This window comes from Rhinopithecus bieti, unplaced genomic scaffold (assembly GCF_001698545.2).
Source record: "Rhinopithecus bieti isolate Rb0 unplaced genomic scaffold, ASM169854v2 scaffold_23411, whole genome shotgun sequence".
NCBI lineage: Eukaryota > Metazoa > Chordata > Mammalia > Primates > Cercopithecidae > Rhinopithecus > Rhinopithecus bieti.
The window spans coordinates 88,012-113,793 of record NW_016811046.1 but is presented as its reverse complement, the minus strand read 5'-3'; the positions used below and the strand labels follow the sequence as shown (position 1 = coordinate 113,793).

At 37.8% G+C, this 25,782-nt stretch overlaps 1 protein-coding gene and 1 long non-coding RNA gene across 4 annotated transcripts in view; one reads left to right on the top strand and one right to left on the bottom strand.

Moving 5' to 3' along the window:
* The window catches only part of VCAN (versican), a 114,000-nt gene that overhangs the window by 12,805 nt on the left and 75,413 nt on the right, over positions 1–25,782 (bottom strand). For all 3 annotated transcript variants that reach the window (XM_017893435.1, XM_017893436.1, XM_017893437.1), the window contains 4 exons: positions 25,072–25,185; positions 22,651–22,764; positions 17,188–17,346; positions 15,728–15,810 (listed from right to left, as the gene is read on the bottom strand). In XM_017893435.1, the coding sequence (XP_017748924.1) occupies positions 15,728–15,810; positions 17,188–17,346; positions 22,651–22,764; positions 25,072–25,185 (470 nt within the window). The remainder of the gene's footprint in view (positions 1–15,727; positions 15,811–17,187; positions 17,347–22,650; positions 22,765–25,071; positions 25,186–25,782) is intronic.
* Positions 8,161–25,782, top strand: part of LOC108543111 (uncharacterized) — a 31,222-nt gene continuing 13,600 nt past the window's right edge. The window contains exon 1 of the long non-coding RNA XR_001889468.1: positions 8,161–8,446. This is a non-coding gene — a long non-coding RNA (uncharacterized LOC108543111). The remainder of the gene's footprint in view (positions 8,447–25,782) is intronic.

Here is a 25,782-nt window from a genome sequence, read left to right as displayed (position 1 = left end):
TTTTTTTTTGCCGAAATACAGCATGAAGGGTGGTTTTATTTCTCAGGGGAAATCCTAATCCAGAAGTGAAGCAAATTTAAATCCAACTTGTAGCCTAAATGGCCCCACTGTGTTACTCTCCAAATGGCCTGGAAAAGATGCTCAGGGGACCATACTCACTGAAGTACTCCTTGACTGGTAGGTCTCCCTGCAACCAGGAACTCACACTGGCTCTGAACTGGCTTTCTAATTCTTTCCCTATTTTCCTTTTCGTTGCTCATTTCCCTCATCATCCCTCAGCCTCCACTCACCAAGCCTCCTTTTTACATTTTTGATACTCTCCTTTAGTAGATAATCAACAAAGCAGAGATATGTCATGTTCTGCCTGTTGCTGATACAGAACTAAGTTGTTTGTAATGAATGAGTTAAAGTAGGATAAAAATTTAAAACCAAAGAATAGGAATCCACTAAAACTAACACAATCTATATTTAGTACTCTCTATGGTCAACGATTCCAGAGTTCACTGAATATTAAATTTGGATTTAGGAGCTCAATATTTTCTAGCTTACTTTCCAACTAGTCTATTACAGGAAACCAGTAATGTCCTCAAAGGTGGAAAATTTTCCAACGTCCTAATACGATGTGTACACTGTGCATTACTCCCTCATTCTTTGTCCCTACCTACACTGTCCCATCTCCCTTTCTTAATTTCTTTTTCTTCATAACATTTATCATATTCTAACATCCTATATAATTTACTCACTGATTGCATTTTTCTCTCCCTAGTAGAATGTAAACTCATCGAGGACAGGGCTTTGGTTTCTTTTGCTCATTACTGTCTCCTCAGTGCCAGAAACTATGTTTGGCACATACTTATGTTGTTTAATAAATAGTTTTGATACTTAGAAATAATGAACCACAGAGGGTGTTTCTTTCTTCCCAATCCACACCAATCCCTAATCAAAGATCCTGCTTGCTGCTAGCAAATAGGTGAGACGGGCAATTACAGACATAGCCAGTGGAAGTAAATAACCTTTCTGGAAAACAGTTGGCAATGCATATCAGGAGCCTCAAAAAGTTTTTGCTTTTGGACTCCAAAATTCCACTTCTAAAATTCTGTACTAAAAAATAATCCGAGATGTGAATGACATTTTATATGAAATATTATGTTTATCAGCAGTAAAGGGAAAACAATTTGTAGAGTAAACATATGTTCAATAAATTGATGTAGCCAAACAAATAGAATATTATATCACCATTTAACATTTTCTTTGAAGAATAAATGAAGATGGGGGATAGTAAAAGAAGTGTTAAATTATTATATTATAATGATCCAAATTTTACTCATGCTCTCAGATACAGCTGTGTATATAGGTGGATGTATGTGTGCATGTTTGTGTTTGCATGTGTGTGTGCGTATAAAAGACCAAAAGCAAATGCAGCAAAATCTTCCAGAGTTTATGTCTGAATGATATGAGACTGAGATATTTTATTCTATATATTCTTACTCTTTATATTTTCCAAGTTCTCTAGAGTGAGCATTATTTATCTAATTGCTAAAAATGAACTTTATAAAATGATATGTGCATTTCTCACAAAAAATACAAATTTCTTAGCTAACCATTTTTAAATCTAGTCTTAACGAATATCATTTCAAGTTACTAAAGTCACTTGACTGCCCTGTATTTTGCAGCTGACACTTCCTCCTGATCTGAACAATAACCATCTCATTTTCACACTGAAATGAGATTCGGATTCTATGCCACTAAAGTGACTCTCAGGGCTCAAGTTGCCCAGGTTCAGGCCTCTGGTAAAAGATTTAATTGTTTTGGGTGAGAATTACATTTGGCTTGCAGCAATGACTTAAAACGAGTGTTCCTGTTGTTGCTTGGCAGAGCTGTGTTTTAATGGTGCAGGACTAAATTTTAGCTCTGTGGTTTTTACAAGAATGTCTGATACCCACAGGCATGTCACACTATTACCTCATATCTGATCATTCCATTGTGCAGGTTTATCTTGGCTAGGATGCTTTGATTTTTGCCTCATGTTATTGCCAAACTGACTTAGCAAAGAAAACTCCAGTTTTCTTAACAACTTTCTTTGTGTCCTTCTGAATTCTTTACAGCCTTATTTAACATTACTTACAGGGAGAGAGTATAAAAAAAATATTCAACTTTAGCTTCAATAATGTACTTTTCTTTTCACTAAAGTTAAATGTTAAGAAGAAATCCCTTCTCAGGGAATCAATTATGGGTTATAAGAGTGTAACAGATCTTCTCGCACAATATGGCGTCTCATACATACAGGAATACAGATTCTTGGAATTAGCAGGGAAAAACTCAGTACCTCCCATCTGGATTTCTTTGTTCTTCACTTGGAATTATGAGCAAACATCCTGAGTGATCTATCCTGGATCAACCCTCTTCTAGGGCTGAATGTGCAAACTAAGAATTATTCCCAGAAGCCAGCATGGGTTAGGGATATTCATTTTAACCCCTTAGGTAAAAATAAATGCTGGTCATTCCCTTGCATGTTTGTCTGTGCCTCAGGGACTCAAGCTCAGCTACATACCTCAAACTCTTGTTGCCACCCAGGGACAAGAATTAGATCATTACTATACCTGTAAGAGAACCCTAAAATTACTTTGCATTTTCACTCTCTTCTGATGGCAGAGGAAATTGTGACATAAAAATTAAAGAGTTGCTGGGTGCAGTCTCTACTAAAAAAATACAAAAAACTAGCCGGGCGAGGTGGCGGGCGCCTGTAGTCCCAGCTACTCGGGAGGCTGAGGCAGGAGAATGGCAGGAACCCGGGAGGCGGAGCTTGCAGTGAGCCGAGATCGCGCCACTGCACTCCAGCCTGGGCGACAGAGGGAAACTCCGTCTCAAAAAAAAAAAAAAAAAAAAATTAAAGAGTTGCTGGGTGCAGTGTCTCATGCGTGTAATCCCAGCACTTCTCATGTCTGTAATCCCAGCGCTTTGGGAGGCCGAGGTGGGTGGATCACGAGGTCAGGAGTTTGAAACTAGCCTGGCCAACATAGTGAAACCCCATCTCTACTAAAAATACAAAAAATTAGTTGGGCATGGTGGCGGGTGCCTGTAATCTCAGCTACTTGGGAGGCTGAGGCAGGAGAATCACTTGAACCTGGATGGCGGGGGTTGCAGTGAGCCAAGATCGTACCATTGCACTCCAGCCTGGAGGATCAGGCAAGACTCCGTCTCCAAAAAAAAAAAAAAAAAAGCAAATAGTTGATGTAGAGGAAAGCCATCTCAGATGTACATTTTTCTTGCATTTTATTAAGAGATAATTATTTTATATCTAGTATATAACTGCTTAATGCTGGATAATATATGATAAAATTGCTTTATTTTTAGAGTCCAATTAATTAACTAGTTCTCCAGATCTGTAATAACATGCCAAAAAGGGCAACCATTTCAATTAAGCAGGAATCAGTCACTTTTCAGCTATTGTTTTCTTTCTTTTCCCCAATTGAACTCAAGCAAATCAGTTGCCAACATAATAAAATGATTCAAAAAACCCTGGACAAAATCTAACAGCTAATAAGTATGATTCTCTCCACAAACTAGAGAACTCATTGTGAACCAATCCTAACAGAGGGTGAAAACTCAGAGGAGACTGAAGCTATTCATCGAAGTCTATTGAACGCTAAATGTTTCGATTATTTTGTTCCAAATAATCTGTACTTGTCAAAAATTTATTTCTGTCTCACAATAACACAAAAGAGAAGACTCATCCTGCAGGTCTTCTGCAGTGCACATGACTTCTGTGCATGCCAGCATCCTTAACCCTCAGAGAGTGACCTCAATTCCATGTGTCTCAGAGTGATTTGACTATTTTTCTCACTCAGAATGATTGGAGTTATTTCTCTCCTTCCCAGTTCTTTGCAAGTCTCCAACTTAATTCAATCAATATACCAAGGAAAAAAAGATGATGGTGGGTGGGGAGAGGTCTCTGCTTTTGAAAGTTACCAACAATCTACCAAATTCAGATGGGGTTTACATCTGTTCAAGGAGAATTTCTAATTACATAGTGTCTAGGAAGTCCCAATTGTCATTCAGAGATATCTTTTATCTTTTAAAATACACACCAGGTGGCCATGATCGATGACCTAAAATCTCAGCAGATAACTAGCATCACAAGCATGAACAAAACAAACTGATGATACAAATGTAATGTACACTAATAGACCTTTTCCTTATGCAGTGATGGATAACTGCCTTTTTGCAAAGGTTAAAAAATCAGTTTTTCAGGGCCAGGTGCAGTGGCTCACGACTATAGTCCCAGCGATATGGGAGGCTGAGGCAGGTGGATCACCTGAGGTCAGGAGTTCGAGACTAGCCTGGCCAACATGGTGAAACCCCGTCTTACTAAAAATACAAAAAATTAGCCAGGCTTCATGGCGGGCACCTGTAATTCCAGCTACTGGAGAGGCTGAGGCAGGAGAATCACTTGAACCTGGGAGGCGGTGGTGAGCAAAGATGACACCATTGCAGTCCAGCCTGGGCAACAAGAGTGAGACACCATCTCAAAACAAAACAAAACAAAAGCAGTTTTTCAGAAATAGATAAGACTTAGAAATAAATCAGAAGTTTTTTTCTCCTTCTTTGTGTTAAAAAATGAGTTTTCTTGGGTTCATCTTCAGCACTACTTTCAGTTGAAGAAAGGAAACCAGACCATCCAGTATCAGTCACTGCTGTCACAGTCAAGTCCTAGCTTGCCCTTGCACATCACACAGAGAAGCAAATTCATCTATGAGCAAAAGACTAAGAAGTTTTAAGAGCAATTGTTCTTATCACAACCTAATCAATAACTAGCGCTTCTTTATAATACTCAACCCATTTCAAGTTCTTTTCACTGAGATTTCACAACTCCTTAACTTGGTCAAATAACCACAAAGAATAATCAATGAACACTGGTTCTCTGGAAGAGTCAGAGACTTTGTTTAGAATCTTTCTGTTTCTTTTCCTCTCTACTGGCTCGTAAATCGTACAATATAAATAAAAAGAGACAGAATTTTCATAGACACTAGACAAAATTAAAGTTCTTATTTCTGTGAGTCATAAATTTGAGACTCTCTCTCTCTCTCTCACACACACACACACACACACACACACCCCTACACATACAGTACTTCTTGGCATTAAAGAAGTGCCTAAGACCTAAGACTTGGTAATGCTTCTATTCACACACATCTGTGTAGCAGATAATTTCCTGCCATAAATACAGTAGAGAACAACCAAAATGGTCAGGAGAGTAGACAGCAACCTACTTCTTGCAAGGGGAAAACTGAGCTGTCCAATAGACAGACTTGAGAGCTCACCGAGAGTTTTTACACACTAGCCAGTCATTGAGTACAGTTCTAATTTGTGCCTGAGCAAAAAGTACAAATGTTTCATACTGCAGACCTTCAGGATCTCATGTATAACTGGAACTGCAAATCTTGAATCTGTAACTGCCAAGGGCCTACTTTCCAACTCTCTATCTATCCATATATTATCTACAATTTTTCAGCTTAGATGCAGTCACCTTTTGTTTTTTAAAATTCGCCATAGTTTAGATTACCTTGAATGGCCAATTAAAGATGACGTTGTACAGATTTTATGGATTTTGCCAAGCACACCCCTTTGGGAAAAACCATTCTTGATACATGTCTAGTCAAGCCATTCACAATATATTATTTTAATTGTTGGGAGAACTTACTGAACTTCAAACTATGATTTGGAAGTTTTTCTCTTGAACGGTTCAGTCACTGCTCTTCACTTACTCTCTTTTCCTCCAAACATTGCTAATTTAGTTCACAGTAAAAAAAAAAAAATCATTTCTAAAAACCCCGCAAAAGCCCTCTCGGTTCACCTCCCAAGGAAACTGGCCAAGGAAAACTTTCTCGAGGGTTCTACTATTGTGTATAAAGTGAAAACACAGGACAGATAGGTCCTAATATATGCCTTAGTTGCTAGGATTTTACTAAGCACTACATGTGTTAGTTTCATGCTGCGTTTGAAAAATCCTCTCATTTCACATTTAACTTTCAGGATCACAGTATCATGCAATTTATACTAGAATTTAGAAACTACTCAAAGCTACAGGAACTTGATTTACAGATAGTATTATTCCTGTGTGTATCTGGGTGGAGTGCTGCAAATGCGGTTTGAAACACAAAATACAATACGACCACTAGGTGGTGATATGTATCTATTCTTATATTATGAATCAACAGCTACACCACTTAACAAAAGAGAACTTAGAATATGTCCCCCCAAATCGTGATTATGTACTCCATGTAGCAAAAAAAAAAAAAAAAATTAAAAGATTGTCTGGGATATGTTCTCTCAGTTTTGTGAGTGAAAACACAAAGAGAACACTTTGCAAGACAGACCTCAGTGAACCAGTATTTACCAACCTGACTACATTCTATTCTGTTGAAGTCCATTCTATCTATAATCTGGATTTTCTTTCTGACTAAAATGTTCACCTACAGCAGTTGATTCTTTTCCACTCTGTCTTTTAAAATTATCAAGTGATTTACATCAATGGTGAAATTGCATCAGAACCAAAGCCAAATGTGTAACATCCACCTAAAATCCTTAGGACAGGTCAGATCATAGATAAACACCCAAGCACACAAATGCAATGTCTGCAGTGTGAATCACAGTTAGTTTGTTTTTCAGTAACAATTTGTGTAGATTAGCTATGAAACCGTGACACCTGCAGTAAGAGCTGACTTCTTTGTGTGCAAACTCTTTTCATCACCTGGGCCACTGCTGTACTCCCAGAGCTACAAAATTCAATCCAAATACACTGGATGCCAAGGGCAAGCAGATAACTGCCGAAGTAGGAAAGCAAATTCCAAACAGAAAACACTTTCCCAAGAGGACAGGTACCTGTTTTAAACATACGCCGATAAGAAACCATCTTTTCATTAAATAACAAACAGAATAACCACTTGGGGTTAGCACCAGCCTTTCAGAACACAGGTCAAACGGTTATCTGAAAAGAGGCTCTGAAGACTACTTATTACAGAAATCAAAACATTTGGTAACTTTAAAATGACTTTTTTATCCCTAGGTGGCTGGTGTACACAATAGACATTTGTTTGCAGTCTGGAAGGGGAGTGGGCATTTAACTTTGTCTTGTTTGTTAGGGGCAAATGACTTCCCTGCAAGGTAAAGATAAACCTTCTTCTGATCCTTGTACTTGCTTAAGGTTAGTCTAGTCTGGGTCCTTATTTATTTATATTTTAAGGGAGGTTATGGTTTTGCTGCTGTCTTTTAGTTGAACAGGGTAATTCGCTGACCGACAACTGAAAAGAAAAGAGCAGCTTTGTTTTAAAGGAGAAAGAGCCGTTTGTTTTGGTGTCACTACCCTATGCTGGCAGCCTGGAGTTGGATCGTACAAACATGAATATGCTGAAGGGAAGAAAAACTAACTTGGGGTCTCCTGATAGTTGTTAAAGTGGCAATATGCCCATTATTTTCCTAGCTGGCAAACCTCTGTGCGGGAAAGACAATCTGGCCAGCTCTTGAGAACAGCACTAATCTTGTGTAATAGTGTGAGCTCACTGCCCTACAAAGCAGTAATTATCAATGCATTTTCAGAAGGATGTGAGTTACTCGCACTGTGAGACCACTGTCAGAGAGGGGGCCTCAGGCAGAGGCCCACAGAGCAACTTGCATTTAATCCATAGAATGAATGGTGCCAGTAGGCTCCTTTACCCCAAGCTTGTTTGCACAGGTCTCCAGTCATGAAGGGCTAACGATCCAAATGTAAGGAGAGACTGCCAAAACTCATTCAACATTTTTTTTTTTTTTTTTTGGCCTTTTCCATGGTTATCCATTGCCTTAAACTAATTAGCAATTAGATTTAAATATCTGCACGTGATTTTAAGGTTGCATAGAAGACTGTTGGAAAAGCATCTATGAGATGCTACTGCACTAAATCTCCTTTTCTTATTCTTTATAATAATCTTGTCAATTATAAAATGATTTTCCAGTAGTGAGAAAATATGGTTCTTCCAGCTGTTCAACCCACCACTCATTGTCTGAACTGAAAGACAAGGCAGAGAGTAGGGTTGTGTTCTAGAGCTACTCTATGACTCACAATATCTCATATTTAGAATCAGAAGAATCAGTTCTTGATTCCAAATTAAATTAAACTACAACACAAGTGGAAATTTTCATTAAGAACTCAGTAGTCTTTTGCAAAAAGGAATCTGAGAATTCTTCCACGCACGAGTAATGTGTTAAAGGATGAGAAATGAGCATATGTTTTCCTTGGCTTTTGGCTTAATACAATAAAGCCTGTGAAGTTTAACATAATTAAATTAATGTTGATATGCAGTGTGACTTGTTCACAGAGAAATGGTATTTGACTTAGAGCTAATGTCACACCACAGCTGACACACATCCATCTACAAACACTGTATAGAAAGTCTTCTAAGATTTTCAGGTAGGAAAAGGAAAACTTAAATTTTTGTTGTGGAGATTCTGTTTTGCATTGTTTTTCTGCCAAATCATGTGAAATCCTTTCAAACGAGCAGAAACCTACAAACAAGCTTAGAAAGCACCGGAATTAGTTAATACTCCGTATTCTCTTTACAATGTCCAAGACATCTGGGAGAGGAAGGGGAATAGGAACGTTTGTGTTTATGAAAGGGTAATAATGATACATTGCTGCAGGAAAAGAATAATGGTTTATGGTCTGTGATTTGTTACTCCCTTCTTTCTGCCCCTTTTAAGTGTCTCTTCCTAGGTTAAGGGCTATTTCTTTATTGTTTCCACCTTTTTCAAAGTTGGCTTTTCTCACAATACTTTGCTTGACAGACTAATGTGTTTATTTATGAAAGAAGAAGAAGGGGCCTCTGGATTTAGAGTCAAATCCACACATCTAGTTATTCTTGTGCATCAACTCGAATCAATTGGTGAAGGGGGACAAGCGGGTGTTGGAAATTGTAGGTGTTAAGATGCCAAAGCTGAACTATGCTTACCAAAATGAAAAACAAAATGCAAAATTGAGTTATCTTCCAGAAATATTTTTAAGAAGAATTTGTTATGAAGATTAATTGTACAATTAATTGTACTAATTATCCTATCAATTAGGTTTTTTTTACTTTATATCATAACTGTCATAGCAAGATGAGTTGGTTAGAGCTAGAAAATAAGATATTTATGAATCTGTGATTTAGTAATTTGTTCTAGAACTTCCTGACCAGATTTGGACAAATGAAGAAGAGAGAAAGTCTCTGTTTTCTCCCGACTGTAGAATGGAAAGTGAGAAGAAGGAAGCTGTGACAACTTTCCAGGAAGCAGGGAAGCCAGCAGCCTCATGGGGGGTGACATCTGAGTCCTGACAACATAGAGATGACAGAAGTAAAAAAAGTGAAGGGGATGCAGAAAATGATTTTTAAAATGTTTAGGAATAAAGTCAGGGCTTTTTCTGCAGAACAAACTAAATCTTCCAAAAGCTCCTCAATATTCTAAAAATGGAATGGCAATGTCAGTTTTCGTCAGTCCTCGCCTCTACACATGGCCATCTAGAGTGATGGTTCCCTTTGAAGTAAGTGCATCTGATCCACTGAAGACACCAGTGTCCAGTGGGGAGGGGTCAGCTTTGATGGCACTGGGGGGAATCACTGAAGAAAGGCGAGTAAGGAGCCATGTGGAGCCCAGAGAATCCCCTCATGAGAATCTTACTCCAGAGGGTCCAAGAGAGAAGGAAGCAATAGGACAGCTTTAAATCTCTGAGCTCCACAATTTGATTTTAAACCACTTGTTGGAGAAGTTTATCAGACAAAACAGTGTGATGAAGGCATGTAAGAGTTTCTGATAGCTCTTTAATTGGGCTGTTCCATAGACACTATAGTCCTTAGTTGAAAACAGTGTTGTGAAATCATTTTGCCAGGAGGTATATTGATAGACAAATATAAATGATTCCATAATGTTCCCTGCCTGTCTGGCTTCCTCTGCGCTTGAATAAACAGCCTCAGATAGTGGATTTACAAATGAAGCCCTATCCCATCTTATGCAACCAAACCATTCTTAGCCAAAGCATCTATAAAAAGTAAAATGAGCTGATAACATTTGGGAGTGATATTTCCTTTTGTTTGTTTCGCTCCATTTTGGATATAAATAATAAGGTTTCTAAAACTCATTTTTCTTCAGAAAGTATACCTACGGAATATGTGCCTATCTGGAAAAAAAAAATCCTCCTCCAAAGTTTTGAGTAATTGTTGGTTTCTTAAAGTTTCATGGAAAACCTGCCCTGATATAACTCAAACCTGCAGGGGTGGCAAAGTTTGAAAGTTTACTTTCCATTTTTAATTCCCAAAGTTTATTGCAAAGGTGTTTCTAGGACAACCATGGACAAAATTGTCATCATTTCTAGTAAAAACACTTGTTTTCCTTTGGTTGATACATTTATAAGATGCACTATGTTCAACTATAACTTCTATTTTAAGGAATATCTTTTTTTTTTTTTTTTTTGGTCTTTTCACCATAAAACCCATCCATTATGTTTTGATGTTTTCATACTGGTACAACTTTAAATAAAATCTTTAACTTGGTAAACAAAAATGTCACAAAGAGATTCAGCCAAAAGACATAATGTGTTCATTTCAGGATTCAAAAGGTAGAGTTGGCTGAGCAATGTGTGTATGCTGATTATCATTTGTTCATTCAAATATTTATTAAATATCTATTCTATGTCAACTACTCTGCTAGGTGCTGAAAAAACAGAGATGAAAGTTAATTCCTATCTCAGAAGGCTCAGTGTCAGCAAGTCAATTTCACAGGGGCCTGAGTTAAGATGGGAAGAGGACAGAAAAGATGTGGGAGCACAGAAGAGGAGCTCTGAGTCATATCCAGCAAGGAAGGCTTCCTGGAAGGAGACCCCTGGCTATGCAGGGTATTTGACTGTTTGTGAGATGAAATTAGGACAAGATGTGAGAATATGCTGAACGCTAGGGCTAGAACAGGCAAAGCACCCCAGGAGTGAGAACCCATGGCTTATTCCAGGAACTGAGAGTATTTCTGAGATGCTATCGCTTAGGAAGTGGCAGGCGGAATGGATTGGCTTTGTCTGCCGCACTAATAATTAAAAGTTGATACTGAAGGCAATGAGCAGACACTGAAGAAGTTTAAGGGAGCAAGAAGAGTTCATAGCCAGGGAAGGGAAAGGTCATGAGCACTGGAAAACAGATTTGAAGGAAAACACTCTGACTAGTCATTCATTTAACAGTTGGTTTAAGAAAGAACTTATAAGTCAGCTAATAGTATATAAGCTAGATAAGAAAAGTTTGTTTAAGTTTGCCAGCTTTAATGTATATTTAACTTGGATGGTTTAACTGAGTGTCTTTGAAGATATTACTTGGGTGACAAGCAAAGCAATTCATTAGTGAAGTTATTTGTTAGGGTTTCCAATAAAGCAGTAGGCGCATTTTGCTATAGAGAGCAATTGTCAAGTTTACAATAGTCAAGTTAAAGAGTAACTGGGTTAGGAGAAAGCCAAGTGACAAAGTAAAAACTGAAATGTATTAAAAGAAAATAATCTTAATATAAATCACAAGGATAAGACTAGACACAATTTTCTTCATGAATTCACTTTTGTGAAATTTATTGGGCAAACACCCCAAATAAAAAAATTAATAGATTTTTAAAATATAATAGAAATAAGAATTTGGCATTTTATCAGTGATAACAACATTCTACTATAGTGGCCAGTAATGTGGAACGAATCCATCAGAATCTCAAGAATAAGGGCAATTTAGATCATTTAGCCGAACAACATCATTAATTTAGTATATTAGTTGAATTAGTCTAGCTGTATAGCATAATAACATTAAATATGATACTTTTTTTTTTTTGAGACGGAGTCTTGCTCTGTCACCCGGGCTGGAGTGCAGTGGCCGGATCTCAGCTCACTGCAAGCTCCGCCTCCCGGGTTCACGCCATTCTCCTGCCTCAGCCTCCCGAGTAGCTGGGACTACAGGCGCCCGCCACCTCGCCCGGCTAGTTTTTTGTATTTTTTAGTAGAGACGGGGTTTCACCGTGTTAGCCAGGATGGTCTCGATCTCCTGACCTCGTGATCCGCCCGTCTCGGCCTCCCAAAGTGCTGGGATTGCAGGCTTGAGCCACCGCGCCCGGCCAATATGATACATTTTTACTGAAAGTTTATTGAAAGCAAAGTTTAATTATTTCAGTAAAAAGGATCGTTGAAATTGAGACCTAATATAAACTTGTCTGTTCTTACTGGATTGTAAGGCTAAATATCAAAAGATACTTTAAGGTAAATATGAAAGGTTCTTTTTGTTTTAATACTGTTCTACCACCCAAGACGGAGAAGCTCTAATAAATCTTTCAAAGAAAAAAATGGAGGGAGAGAGGGTGTGGAAGAGGAGAGAAAGCACTCCAAAACATAAACAAAGTCCTTAAAATTGCACACAGTCAAGTTAACACCATTCTAAGTATAAGCAGATACCGCTCCCTGTGACCAAGACTTTACTGTTAGCGATATTTTTAAAAGCAAAAACCTTGGAGTAAACAGCGAAACAAAGCAGAAGGGTTTTATTCAAAGGCCTGCACACATATGGAACCCGTTAAGGGGATGGTGACTGTAGAAAAAACTACAAAGGAGTTTAAGGGACACCTAGGCTGTGTCAGAGAGGAAAAGGATAGAGGAAAGGGTGGTTACAAAAGCAAGAAAGTGGGCAGGAGATCAGTCAAATGCGAGGGAGACAGGCTTTAGGACAGATGGTCTGTTCTGTTCCAAAGTTAAGGGACACTCCTTAGCACACTTCTATTTTACACAAAGAGTGAATTAAGAAGAAACCAAGAGTCTGTCAGAGTTTTTTTCTGGATTTACTTGTGTCATTTCTTTGATAAACTTTGCTTGTTAATACATTTCATCACGTGTCTTCTTCATACTGAGGCCCTCGGTGCATTCTCCATAATCCTTACATTTCAAGTGAAAGTGCCAACTAATTAAGAGTAAGGTTCTTGTTTATGTTGTATAATTATCTATGTTAGCTTATGTTATCTTCCTCTGGAAGTTTCAGAGGAAAATTTCAGAGGAAAAATCAATATTTCTTTTTTGACAAGGTGCAATGCTCACCAATTTACCACGTTTAGGACCATTCTAGACTATGGAAATGGTAACTGTTATGTTTTCAGAGTATTTGTGTACCTACATTAAAAATTAATGGCCACAGACAAAAAGTAGGTGAGTTGCCTTGCTTTGGCATAGAGGAATAATGATATATGATGAATCAAGCTCACCTGTATGGCACTTGGCAGGGAAGATAAATTTCCTAAGATATTCTACAGAACCCACATAGCTGCCAGATATAAGCCAATATGAAGTCTCTTTAACCAAGCACACAGGAATAAAGGATAACACTTTATCTCAGACACCATGAAAAATAAAAAGCAGGGAAAAGAATTACTTCTTGAAAGACGTGAACTGCTAAGGAAGAGACCAGAATAAACATCTAGTAACACACATACATGCTAAGAATAAAAACACACACATCAAATCTATGTAACCAATGACAGATTAGAAATAGATGGGACTTGGTTCAGTCAGGTCAATGTGTAGGAAAATGGGATTTTTCATACACTCCACCTGGTCAAATGCAGCTATTCTAGGCTCAGGGCTGGAATCTACAGGAACCCAGACAACAGGTACACTTTGGGATAAGTTATGGGCTGCATCTGCAAGGCACAAGTAAACAGTAACTAGATAGAAATGGCCAGCTGAGTCCTGGCCAAGTCAGCTTCTGTATACATGATGGGGGCTCACAAAACCCTGCACTTTTCACTGGGCTATAAATAAGGGAAATTTGTGGGAGGTAGGCATAATAGTGGCACCCTAAAACCCAATTTATTCCATGAGAATGAAGTACACATTTAACAAAGAAAACTCATTAAATGTATACACTGTATGATATATGTTAATAAAATTATAAAAAACAGTTTATAATATAAACTCTTAATCATATGTTCACTTAGAAATTAATAAGAACAAAATTATCTTCAGTTAAAATGAGTGTAATATAAAGATTCATGCCATACCAATCGCTATTAATCGAATGGACCAGTATTATCCCCCTAAGTACAGCAAAATGAAAACATAAAGAGGCAGCAATTGCAGATACACATCCAATACATCCAGCCAGGACAATTATTAATAGAAGAAACTGAGACTACTGATTCTAAGGTTGTGTTTCCTATAGCTTACTGGGAACATATTTTAAGAACAACCTATTTTTCCCTATTTTTCTCACATCTTGCCAAAGAACCTACTTAAGAACTTCAATGACAAACAGTGAAACAGTGCTGATTAAACATAAACAGTGGTGACAGAGAGAGAAACTCAGGTCTTATTTTGGGTTGCTCAAAGCAAAAATTTAATAAAGGATACACTCTATTTAAAGCCAAGAAGGTACTGGTCAGAAGAAACTGTGGCTTTGGAGACAAGTCTAAGTTCAAATTCTGGCTTCATCAGTTAACAGCATTGTGATTCCAGGCAAACAGCTCAGCCTAACTGATCTTCCCTTTCTTCACCTGTCAAACAGGTGAAGGAAAACCCAATGCCTGTCGTAACAGTTATTGTGGGGAATAAACATATGCAAGGGCTTAATACAGTGGCTAACACATAGATAAAGTGAGTAATGTGTCCATGACGGAGCAGCTTCCCTTAAGACACAGCAGAACTTCCAAACGCAAAGATTACATTGGCATCTGTTTTAGAATGAACCTTGTATTTTGCCAAACTCATTAAATCCAGACAAGTGGCAGACAATGAATGAAACTGAAGTACCTAAGTAATTCACACACAAAAAGGCCTTTAAAATTATCTTCAATTTTTTACACTTTGTTTCTAATTTAGAATTTAATTTACACTTACTATCTAGCCCAGTGGATCCCAACTTTGCATTTCAGAATCACCTGTGGAACACTGAGAAAATACAGCGGCTAGAGGTTTTGCTGTAATGGACCTGGGATAAGTCCTAAGCAGCAGTTTTTAATTACATATTCCAGGTGATTCTAATGAACAGCCAGCACTGAGTACCACTAGTCGAGCCAATCACATTTGAACTCTTTCTAAAAAATTAGATTTATTTGAGTTTAGTAGGAGTGACTCAAAACAGCTTCACCTGTTCTAAGAACCTATTATAGCCTTCTCAAAGTTGTGGCCAGCATTTCCAAGTCACTTCTTTCTTCAAAATATAGAAAACAAGTTGAAATATGTAATTAGTCAGCAGAGATTCATAAGATCATATCAACAATCTTCTTTAAGATAAAATAAATGCATATTTTGCTTGGAAATGTGCCATGCCTTATAGCAGATTTCCAGTGCAATTTTTAAGAGGGAATGGTTTTTTTTTTTAAGGACTTTTCTCCTACATTTATTCTTCTCTTCTTTCTCTGAAGCTAGAAAAAGCAAAGATAACCATCTGAAAGACAGACCCAAGGTAATTCTACTAATCGTCTGGTTTTCTGGTTTGATGGAAATCTAGTACACTCCTCTTTTAAAGAGAACCACAAACATTGAAGAGAGAACTGGATGTTGGATCAGTTAGCTTGGAACTCTTCTAACCCTTCCCTGTTTCACTGAGTGACCTTGAGCAAGTCACTTGTCTCCAGTCTAATGCAACCTCTGTCATGTGCAATCAGTGCACAGTACAAAATTTCCAGAAGGTAGAACTTGACATCATTTTCAAGGACATCTTACCAGTGTGCTGCCATCAGTCCAGCGGAAGTCATGCTCAAACATCTTGTCATTGAGGCCTATCCACTGATAATCATGGCCCACACCTAAGGGATAGGAAACCACACAGATATTTGTACTACTTTTCCATATATGGATAAAAATATATCAAAGATAATTATTTTCAGCATGAATCATGTTTATTTAGTTGCTCATAAAAATCTCTGCTAGTCTATCTTTTGTTCTTCTGCCCAATGTGCTTTAAATGAAAAAGTTAATGTGCAAACACTGTGAAGCATTAAAGTATGACATAGACAATAATTTCCCTAGCAATTTACTATAATTAATTTTTTTCCATCCTCACTCATGATAGAAATGTTCTATTTTTCTGTTGTTGTTGTTAAGTGACGCCATTGGCAAAAATTCAGTGACCCAATGAAATGTGCCAGATCTTATCCATGCTACCCTCATTTTGGAAGCCACGTGTTTCTTTTCAAAGCATTTTAATTAGTGAACACCTAGACAGTTCTACAAATTTATCCTCAAAAATATTTACTTTTACCACGAAGTGAGTCACTGGCAAGGATATCACGCAGTAAAGTCAAATGAACCTCTATCCAGATTACAAATTAACAAACTTCTAAAAGATAGTAGGCATCATGAGAAAATATTTAATAGAACATCAAACAATGCTTCATGAGGCTGGGAATGGTGGCTTACGCCTATAATCCCAGCACTTTGGGAAGCAGAGGTGGAAGGATTACTTGAGGCCAGTAGTTCAAGACAAGCCTGGACAACATCGTGAGACACTATCTCCTAAAAAAAATGCTTTATGAGCAACAAATTTCTACATATTGCTACATGAAAACCAGTTGCCCTCCTTTTTGCTGCAGTTGAAGGAGTTATTAAACAGCTCTGATATTAAGTTTCATTAGCTTTCAATCTCCACCTATCCAAGTTCTTAGATTGTAGCTCACTTTCCACAGTTTAAAATATTTAGAAACTTGAATGAGAATCAATATGCCCAAAAGGTAAGATTAGGGTACTATTATTAACAATTCAATTTTAATTAGCAGGACAAAAATAACTGAAAGTAACTGTAATTTTAGACAGGCATATAAATATTCAAAATAGAGACTATGAAAGTATAACCACAGTAAGAATTCTATTGAGCCATAATAATTGGTTGTTTTTGTAAATTTAAAAATGATCAAATAGCAATTTCTTATGATTCAACCTACAGCAAGTGTTTCAACCAATACTGCCGGCCGACTAACCAACGCCTACCTATATTATAGTTGAATGTTTCCCAAAATGGGGGACTTAACATAGGCGAGATGATTTTAAGTAACCCACAGATGAGGGATTTGATAAGTTGTATTATGATTGAAAAAGCTACTTCTTTTCACTTGCACACAGACCAAACTAAGAGAGTGATGAGAAGGAGTGAAGTTTCCGGAAACTCATGTCTATTTGGTACATACGATTAACAAACATTTGTTCTTCGTGAGACAGGATGCTTGTGAGATGGGCACCCTGCAGACGGCATTCCCGTTCAGCTGCATCCCATGTGCGTCGATGGGCAAAGTATTTGTAGCACTGCCCTTGGAATTTGTGCCAGCCATAGTCACATGTCTCGGTGTCTGAGAAGAAACAGGCAGGAGCTTATTAAACACACATACATCATTCAAACTTGACACCCTGATCCAAGTGTTAATAGGATACCCAAGCCAGTATCTGTGCAATGTCCCTGAAGTAACTGATTCATAAAATTTGGTCATGATGACAAAGAAATTATTATAAAGTTAGTCCAACTGATTCGTGTGAAATGGATGGCTGTACATCTTTGGACTGCAAAGGCAGCATCTAACAGCAACTTCCTTGATTAAAGCCAGAGAAAACTGGAAGAGGGGCCAGCCAAAATCTCTTGGGCGGCTATAGTGTTGGCTGACTTACTTGTGAAGCAAGTGGGGCTAATTCCTTACCAACACAACTTTTCTAAGAGACTCATTCAAGTGATAGATAAGAATTCTGGCTAATAGGATTACGAATGCCCTATTTGCATAACAACTTCAAAGGTTCTGGAAGTAGTCCTCTCCCACTTCCCAAAGAGATATCTGAGAAGTCACAGGCTCTTGTCATATGAAACTGACAAAGAGAAAAAAATCCTTTATGAATAGGTACCTTTTGGGATATAACTAAAGCTGTATGCCTTCTTCCTAAAAAGAAAGGTAAGATAGGTAACACCCAATGAAAATGCATCAAGATTTTATGTTTATTAAAAATGAAATAAACTAAATTATTTAACTCACCCCCCCATTCCACCAGGTCATATACATATGTGTGTGTGTGTGTGTGTGTGTGTGTATGTGTGTGTTTCACAATAAGCACACTATAACTGATATTCCAGTGAGACGAAAATATTTTTCAAATATATCTAAATTTTACACTGGCAGTATCAGCTACATTTTCTAGGTTGCCAATTTTTACATAATTCCACAGGAAAGTAGCCTTGTTCACAGCACTGTATTCTTCATTGCCAATCTTCCCACAGAATCACTCGTCCACAGGTGGGGTTACACTATATACTAAATCATAATCAGTAGAAATAATTTTGATTTTCACAAAATACACCCCACGATTATATTGAAGTTGTTGCATACAAAAACTAACAAAACTGCAAAGTTTATAGAATTTCAGGCACTAAGAAAACCTTCCAGGGGACCTAATAAGTATCTCCCCCCACCCAAATGTGCTGATTAATAGAAGAAAACACGACCGTACTAAATTAAATAAATGTTTGCTTTATATGTTAGTTTTGGTGGCCAGATTGAAACTCAGATTGTCTCTTGACTCTCATTCCTGTTACTCCTCTTTCTATAACCGTGGGAAAGTATGAATTAGATTTCATTTCTTTCCTGGCTTCACTGATTAAAACCATACTCACACAACAGATGCAGCTTATCTGAGCGCAGTATTTATTTCAGTTTAGTCTATCAGGCCTGTTGTTTAGTTGCAGCCAGCTGACTAATTCTTTTGAGTAATGTGCACTGGAAGTTTTGCGTTTATTAAAGTGTTGTTTAGAGATCACCAAGTCTCATAGGAAAGGACTCAAGACACAGCTAGATGGTTTGATATAAAAGTAGCACTCAGCACCTCAAAATGAAGCAAATTTTGGCTACTTGGATGTAGTGTTTCCACTTTGGGGAATTTCATTTGAAAGAATTTAGAGGTAAGGTGAGAGGGGTAGGAAGAACACAGCTCTTCCTATATGAGCGTATTAGTTTACAGAAGAGGAGAATCAAACCTTTTTTTAGAACATTCTTATGCCAAAGTAAATAATGTGATTTGTAATGGCATATAACTTTCCTTAACCGTGGACATTATCATTTAACTTCAGATACACGATGTACAATTCTGGAGGATCTTAACCTCTTGAATAATACATCAGAAAAAACTTTTCTACATACCCTTTCTTACCTGCTATTACCCCAATTGGTTTTAGTTTGGTTTCCCCTTTTTTGTCTTTTGTGTGTGTGTGTGTGATGAAGTCTCGCTTTGTCACCCAGACTGGGGTGCAGTGGCATGATCTTGGCTCACTGCAACCTCCGCCTCCCGGGTTCAAGTGAGTCTCCTGCCTCAGCCTCCCTAGAAGCTGGGACTATAGGAATGCACCACCATGCCTGGCTAATTTTTGTATTTTTTGGTGGAGACGGGGTTTCACCATGTTGTCCAGGCTGGTCTTGAACACCTGACCTCAGGTGATCCACCTGCCTTGGCCTCCCAGAGTGCTGGGATTACAGGTGTGAGCTATCGCACCCAGCCCTTTTTGTCTTCTAAATAGTTTATCATTAAGTATTTTTCCTCCTAAACAAGAAAACCCAGATGATCACAAAATGTAATGAGTGACGACATCACTACTAACAATGCCAGTCTCAGTTAGCAGATGCATACATTCCTATCAGAACACAGGTCCAATAAAAAGAGGCAGAGTTTCTGTTAAAACCAAACTGGGAGAATGTATTTATTTGTACTATCTAAATCATAGCTTCCCAATGATTATAAATATATCTGCAAAAAACACTTAGAGTGGTTTTTGTGTAAAAAAAATAAAGCCAACTATCCACATTGATTCACTTACTTTTGAGATGGAGTCTCACTCTTGTCACCCAGGCTGGAGTGTGGTGGCATGACCTCTGCTCACTGCAACCTCTGCCTCCCAGGTTCAAGCTATTCTCCTGCCTTTGCTTCCTGATTAGCTGAGATTACAGGTGCTCGCCACCACACCCGGCTAATTTTTGTACTTTTAGTAGAGATGGAGTTTCGCCATGTTGGCCAGGCTGGTCTCGAACTTCTGACCTCAGGTGATCCACCCGCCTTGGCCTCCCGAAGTGCTGGGATTACAGACGCGAGCCACCATGCCTGGCCACTTAAATTTTATTGTTCATGAATTCAACAAATATGTAATGAAGGATAATGTGTCAAGCTGCATCTCCCAGGATGCTATTCTGATAGGAGATATTATTCATAGAAATAGTCTATTTGTTTTCTCAACCTTACCTAAAAATTATGTGAAACTCTTTTTATTTATTAAAAGGCAACACTTGTAGATGACATTTTCCTAAAAATCATTCAATGTATGGAAAGACATCTTATGCTTTAAAACTCCTATAAGTTTTAAAGAGGTTACAAAAAAATAGGTTGTTTCAATAGATTACAATACAAACCCAGATTTGTAGTGTGCACAGCTCCTGTTCAGGAACATAGAAGGTGAAAGTATCACAAACAATTTCACCAAAAATGTATTCTTTTGATGCCGTACAGGTAATGTTTTCAACATCTCTGATATATAGCTGTCAAGTCCTAAGAAAGTGCCCATCCTCTATACTTCTCACTAGGCAAGCTGTATCACTGACTTTGGCTAGGGCAGTTTGTGCAGCCAGAACTGCCTCTCTACTGTTCCAATAGCCCTTTCTAGATTGTGTATCTGTAATTATTGCACCAAAATGTGTCCCCTATTTCAGAGTAACTGTGACTTGGGAAGTTACTAGTGCAGAGAACAGAAAATGTCAGCTGAAGGAACACCGACACAGTCATCACTGAACTTTGGATAGAAAATTGTTTAGACAACAAAGTTGCTGTTAATGAAGAAAACATTTGTTCTTAGGCAACCTGAAAAGAGGAGAAAAAAATCTTTCAGTATCCTGGCAATAAATCACAGGAGCACAGCTGCACTGCGTAAACAGACTGGGATCGATGTTTCTCAGCAAAGAATGTGCATGAAAATCAAACTTGCTTGAAAATAAAATAGAAAGTACCTGAAAGTTAGGTGGCACCGGAAACAAAATTAATCAACACATTTTACTTTCAATATTCTTTTGAAAAGAAAGAAAAAAGGTCAACAGCACCAAAGTCCCTTCCAAAAATCTGTTACTACTCAATCCATCAGATAAACATATAAATAAAGGGTTTATCTTTGAGAGTTACTGTAGAAGTGTGAAGATATTCAGAGAAACTTGGGCTATAGAGTTAAGCCATTTAGGTTCACTTTTCCCACTGTATGATTTACTAGCTGTGTGACATTAAACACATCACTTTTTTTCCTCTGAGCCTTAATTTCTAGCCCATTTAATGCATAGAAATGCCACGCCAACCAAATGAAATGTTCCAGGATGCATTTGATAGTCTGTAAAGTATTAAATTTTATTCTCTGCCAAGAGTTATGCTAAGTCACCAGGATCAGGGACTTCGTTTTGTTCGTATTTCTATCTCCAATGCCCAGAACGGTGCCTGGAAGACAGTAGGTGCCATGTTGAACAAATGATTTTTTGAATTGCTTTTTGTACTTGGAACTAACAGAAGCCAGAATCATGTTTAACATATTGCAATGTCTCAACTGTCTCAGGCTTTTGTTTTCTTCAACAAATGGCATCTTTCTAATGTTTTTACTTTAAGAGGAGGATCTTGCTTGGTCTATCTTTATATTCAAAACCTAAAACAAACAGATTCACCCTATGCAATAAAAAAAGAAAAAACCAACACCTAAAAATGTAGCCATCATCCATCCACTTGGAATGGCAATTCAATACATGCTCCTTTTGGATTTGCATTCATTGCAGTGACGTCCAGATTAACACCATGAAGCAGAATGTGGGACCAGACCAATGTGCCTGAGTGTCTAATGCATTTTCAGTTTGTCTGGTGGAATGGAAGTTTGGCAATGAACACTTTTATCAAAGCCAAACCACTGTACGAGTTTAAGTAGAGGAAATCGACATTCCAAAGCTGAGTGTGCTTAGCACGCAATCTGTTTCTTATTGATGGACCAAGAAATGCTCCCATTAACCACCCAAAATATACTCTCAGGTTGGCCATAAAATGCAAATTACAGGGATCATGAGATTCAAGCCATCGTGAACATAGGGCTTTCTTTCATTCAGAAAAAGTCAACCTTTCTTTAGTAGGAAAATTTCCTGGTGAGCAGATTCACAATATCTTCTACTTAGCATGTGCCAAGGCAAATGTATTCTAACAACTGTATCAACTCATTCTCCAGATATGATTGACTATGAAAAATAAATCCATTGAGTCTCAAGTGCTTAGAAGGAGAAAATAAAAACAGCTAGCATTGAATTCAGTACTCCTTCGTACACGAGCCACAGTAAGGTCAGTGCTTAGCTTGTCCCCAAGAAAAATACATATGACAATATTTCTTCTATTGGCTGGATGTCTTTAAATTCAGCTCAGTGTGCCTGCCTGCAATTCCACTCTATCAGCTAAACAACCATAATCAAGTCAACACTATGACTCAGATGTTTTGAGCTATCCATGAATAAGGAAACCTAAGGAAATGTGAATTTCCACTGCAGGAAAGAATATGCATTGAGGCCAAAATTGCTAAAACACATCAATAATGTTCACCACACAAATGTTGCAATAACTCTTACCTTGTTCACAAAGTGCACCAACATAACTTGGAAGGCAGAGGCACCTGAATGTGTTAAAACCATCAACACAAGTGGCTCCATTCCGACAGGGATTAGAGTGACATTCATCAAAATCTGAAACAAAATAGTAAAAGCTCACAAAATACTTTCAAAAAGTATCAAAGAATTCCATTTAGTGTGAGGTTGCAAGACAACATACAAGACAGCCAGTTAAATTTGAATTTCAGATTTTAAAAAAGTACAATTTTTTAGCATAAGTATGTCCATGCTATATTTAAGGCAAACCTATACTATCAAGTTATTCCTTTTTTACTTGAAACTCAAATATAAGTGGCCATCCTGAATTTTTATTTCCTAAATTTAGCAACCCTAAGAAAATGTCGAAGGTATTCAGAGTAGGCTCATTGTCTCCATTGCTAATAAATGAATCAGATAAGCCCCAAAACTAATGAAGAATCAACACCCCCAGCCTTCCCACCTCCAATCATGGCTCATTCTCTGATTACCTCGCACATGGAATACTCAAAGTATCTAACTGGCCTCACCATCCCTGGGCCCTTTCCTCTCCAATATATCCATCACTCTGCTAAATGTCATCTTTTTTAAACACAGTCATGATAATTTTATTCTTTTACTTCCAAACATTCCATGGATCCCCATTGCCCAGGGCAGCAGTCTTTAAGGTGAGCTCCCTGGACCACAGCATCAGCATCACCTAAGAATGTTAAAAATCCACATTTCCAATTCTACCCCAAATCTACTGAATCATGTACTTTGAGGTGGAGACAACAATCTGTTTTACCCGCCCTCTGATGCATGCTAAGGTCTCAGAATCACTTGACTAGAGTGTGAAGTAACACTATTCGGTATCCTGAACTCAGGACCTTCTTAGACCGTCAGGGCTTTCTAGACCCAACCTGCTTTCTGGTACTGTCTCCCAATATGTCTCTCTCTCCCAAACCCCTAAGTAGGCATACCTGGATCCAGGCCGTCATTCAAATGCCTTCTGTAGTTTTTGGCCTCTGTGCTTTTGTTGTGTCCATATCTGCCTCCACCACCTGTCAAATCTTCCCAACTTTAAAATCTATGTCAAATAAAATCTTTCTACACAGATTCTAATCTTTCTACATATGATCTCCCCTGATGAAATTAGTGACTTTATTTCCATAGCATTTTGCAATTACACTAAAAGTTTAATGTTTAAGAATATTTTTAAATGAATAAACAAAGCAAGTTAAATTTCTCAGTCATATAATGTATTCTTACCAAAGAAATGGTCTTAGTAATGATGTTATTATATACTAATAATACCAAACATGTTTATGGTGCTTGCTGAGTGCCAGACACTTTGTCACCCAGCCTGGAGTGCAGTAGCATAAACACGGCTCACTGCAGCCTCGACCTTCTGGGCTCAATCTGTCTTTCCACCTCAGCCCCCCAAGTAGCTGGGACTACAGGCACGGTTAATTTTTTTTTTTTTTTTTCAGAGGTGGTGTTCTGCCATGTTGCTCAGGCTGGTCTCGAACTTCTAGGATCAAGCGATTCGCCCACCCCGCCCTCCCAAACTGCTGGGATTATGGGCTTGAACCACCGCCCTGGCCTCGGCGACTTTTTTTCTTTTTTTTAAGTACTCTTTTAATATGAATGTTGGGATTGTATCCCAATATTTATGTATAATTTAAAGTGTTATTGGTGAACTTTCTTTACGCAACCATTGTAAGCAAATCAAGCAAACCTTCATGATATCGCTAAAAGGAACATCTGGACAACATATTTCATTATTCTTTTCTCAGAAGTGAGGTCTATATGTAGCCAAATCAACACTGGTGCCTTTTTTTTTCTTTAAAGAGAAGGATGCCTAAATAAGAATATGTAAGGGTCAATTATATTCCTTGGAACCAAAAGAGAGGCAGGAAACAGCAATTGCACAGCTCCCTGAGGCAGAGGCACGTTGGGCTGGTTCCTGGGAGTCAGGGAAGGGTCTTTCCCATTCCAGATGACAAGAAAAGTTACCCAAAACTAAGGACTAAGCTCTCTAACTTTTATTATTTTCCTAATTTTAAGTCTAGCTTTCTAAAAGATTTTATACTGAAATTGATTTTATTTATATGCAGATTTGGAGGATAGATGTACAGTTTTGTTAATATTTATGCATCTTTATATTTGTAAATTCTACCTGTAAAAAACACAAAAAGACTCAGCAGGCCTCACTGAGTCTTGGGTGTGTTAACAGAATTCACTGAACATCTGTACCCATTTTCCAGCCCCTAGTTAATTACCCTCAGATTTTAACTTAATTTAACATATAATTAATCTACACATGGGTTTCTCTGAAATCTCTGATTGATTCGACAACATAAATTCTCCCCCAATATATCTTCTGTGAAAGAACTGCACCCTTTCAGCCAAGTACCATCTTACCAAGTTCACACTGGTCTCCACTGTATCCTGGCACACAGGTGCATACATAGGAAGTTTCAGTAGGATAACAGGTGCCTCCATTAAGGCACGGGTTCATTTTGCAACGATCAGGTCCTACCATATTCAGGAAAGTAAGAAAAACAATTAGGCCCATCTCTAATATTTCAGTGTATTTTAGCATAAAACGCCCCATATTGCTACCATATTATAGGCTTTACCATAGCAATTTAGAGTTACTACATATAAAAATTAACATTAACTTTACTCTCTGGAGTGTTTCTTGGCATTATAACTAATTGTTACAAATTGCATCTATTCATTTCTGGGATTCAATCATGATTACTCTTAAATGATATTTTTTGTATTGCATCTGGCAACTAATATATTCTACTGCAGATTTAGTTGGCATGATAATGGCAATTGATTTTAGTCAAAAATGATTACACATATGTGCACAGTGAATGGAAAATGTATTCTTTTAAATGGGGTTAGTTCATGTGAAATGGCTGGATACACAGAACATGCATTCTTTTTAGCAGGTTGGCTTGTTATCATCATTTGAATTATTATTGCCTTTTACCACTTAATGCTCAGAAACTGTTTTTCTTCGAAAGTGTGCACTGAAGTCTCTTCTGCTACATTAATATGCTTTTTCCAAAAACACGTTCCAAATGTACTCCTTTAAACTATACTTGAAGAAAAGCAACACAT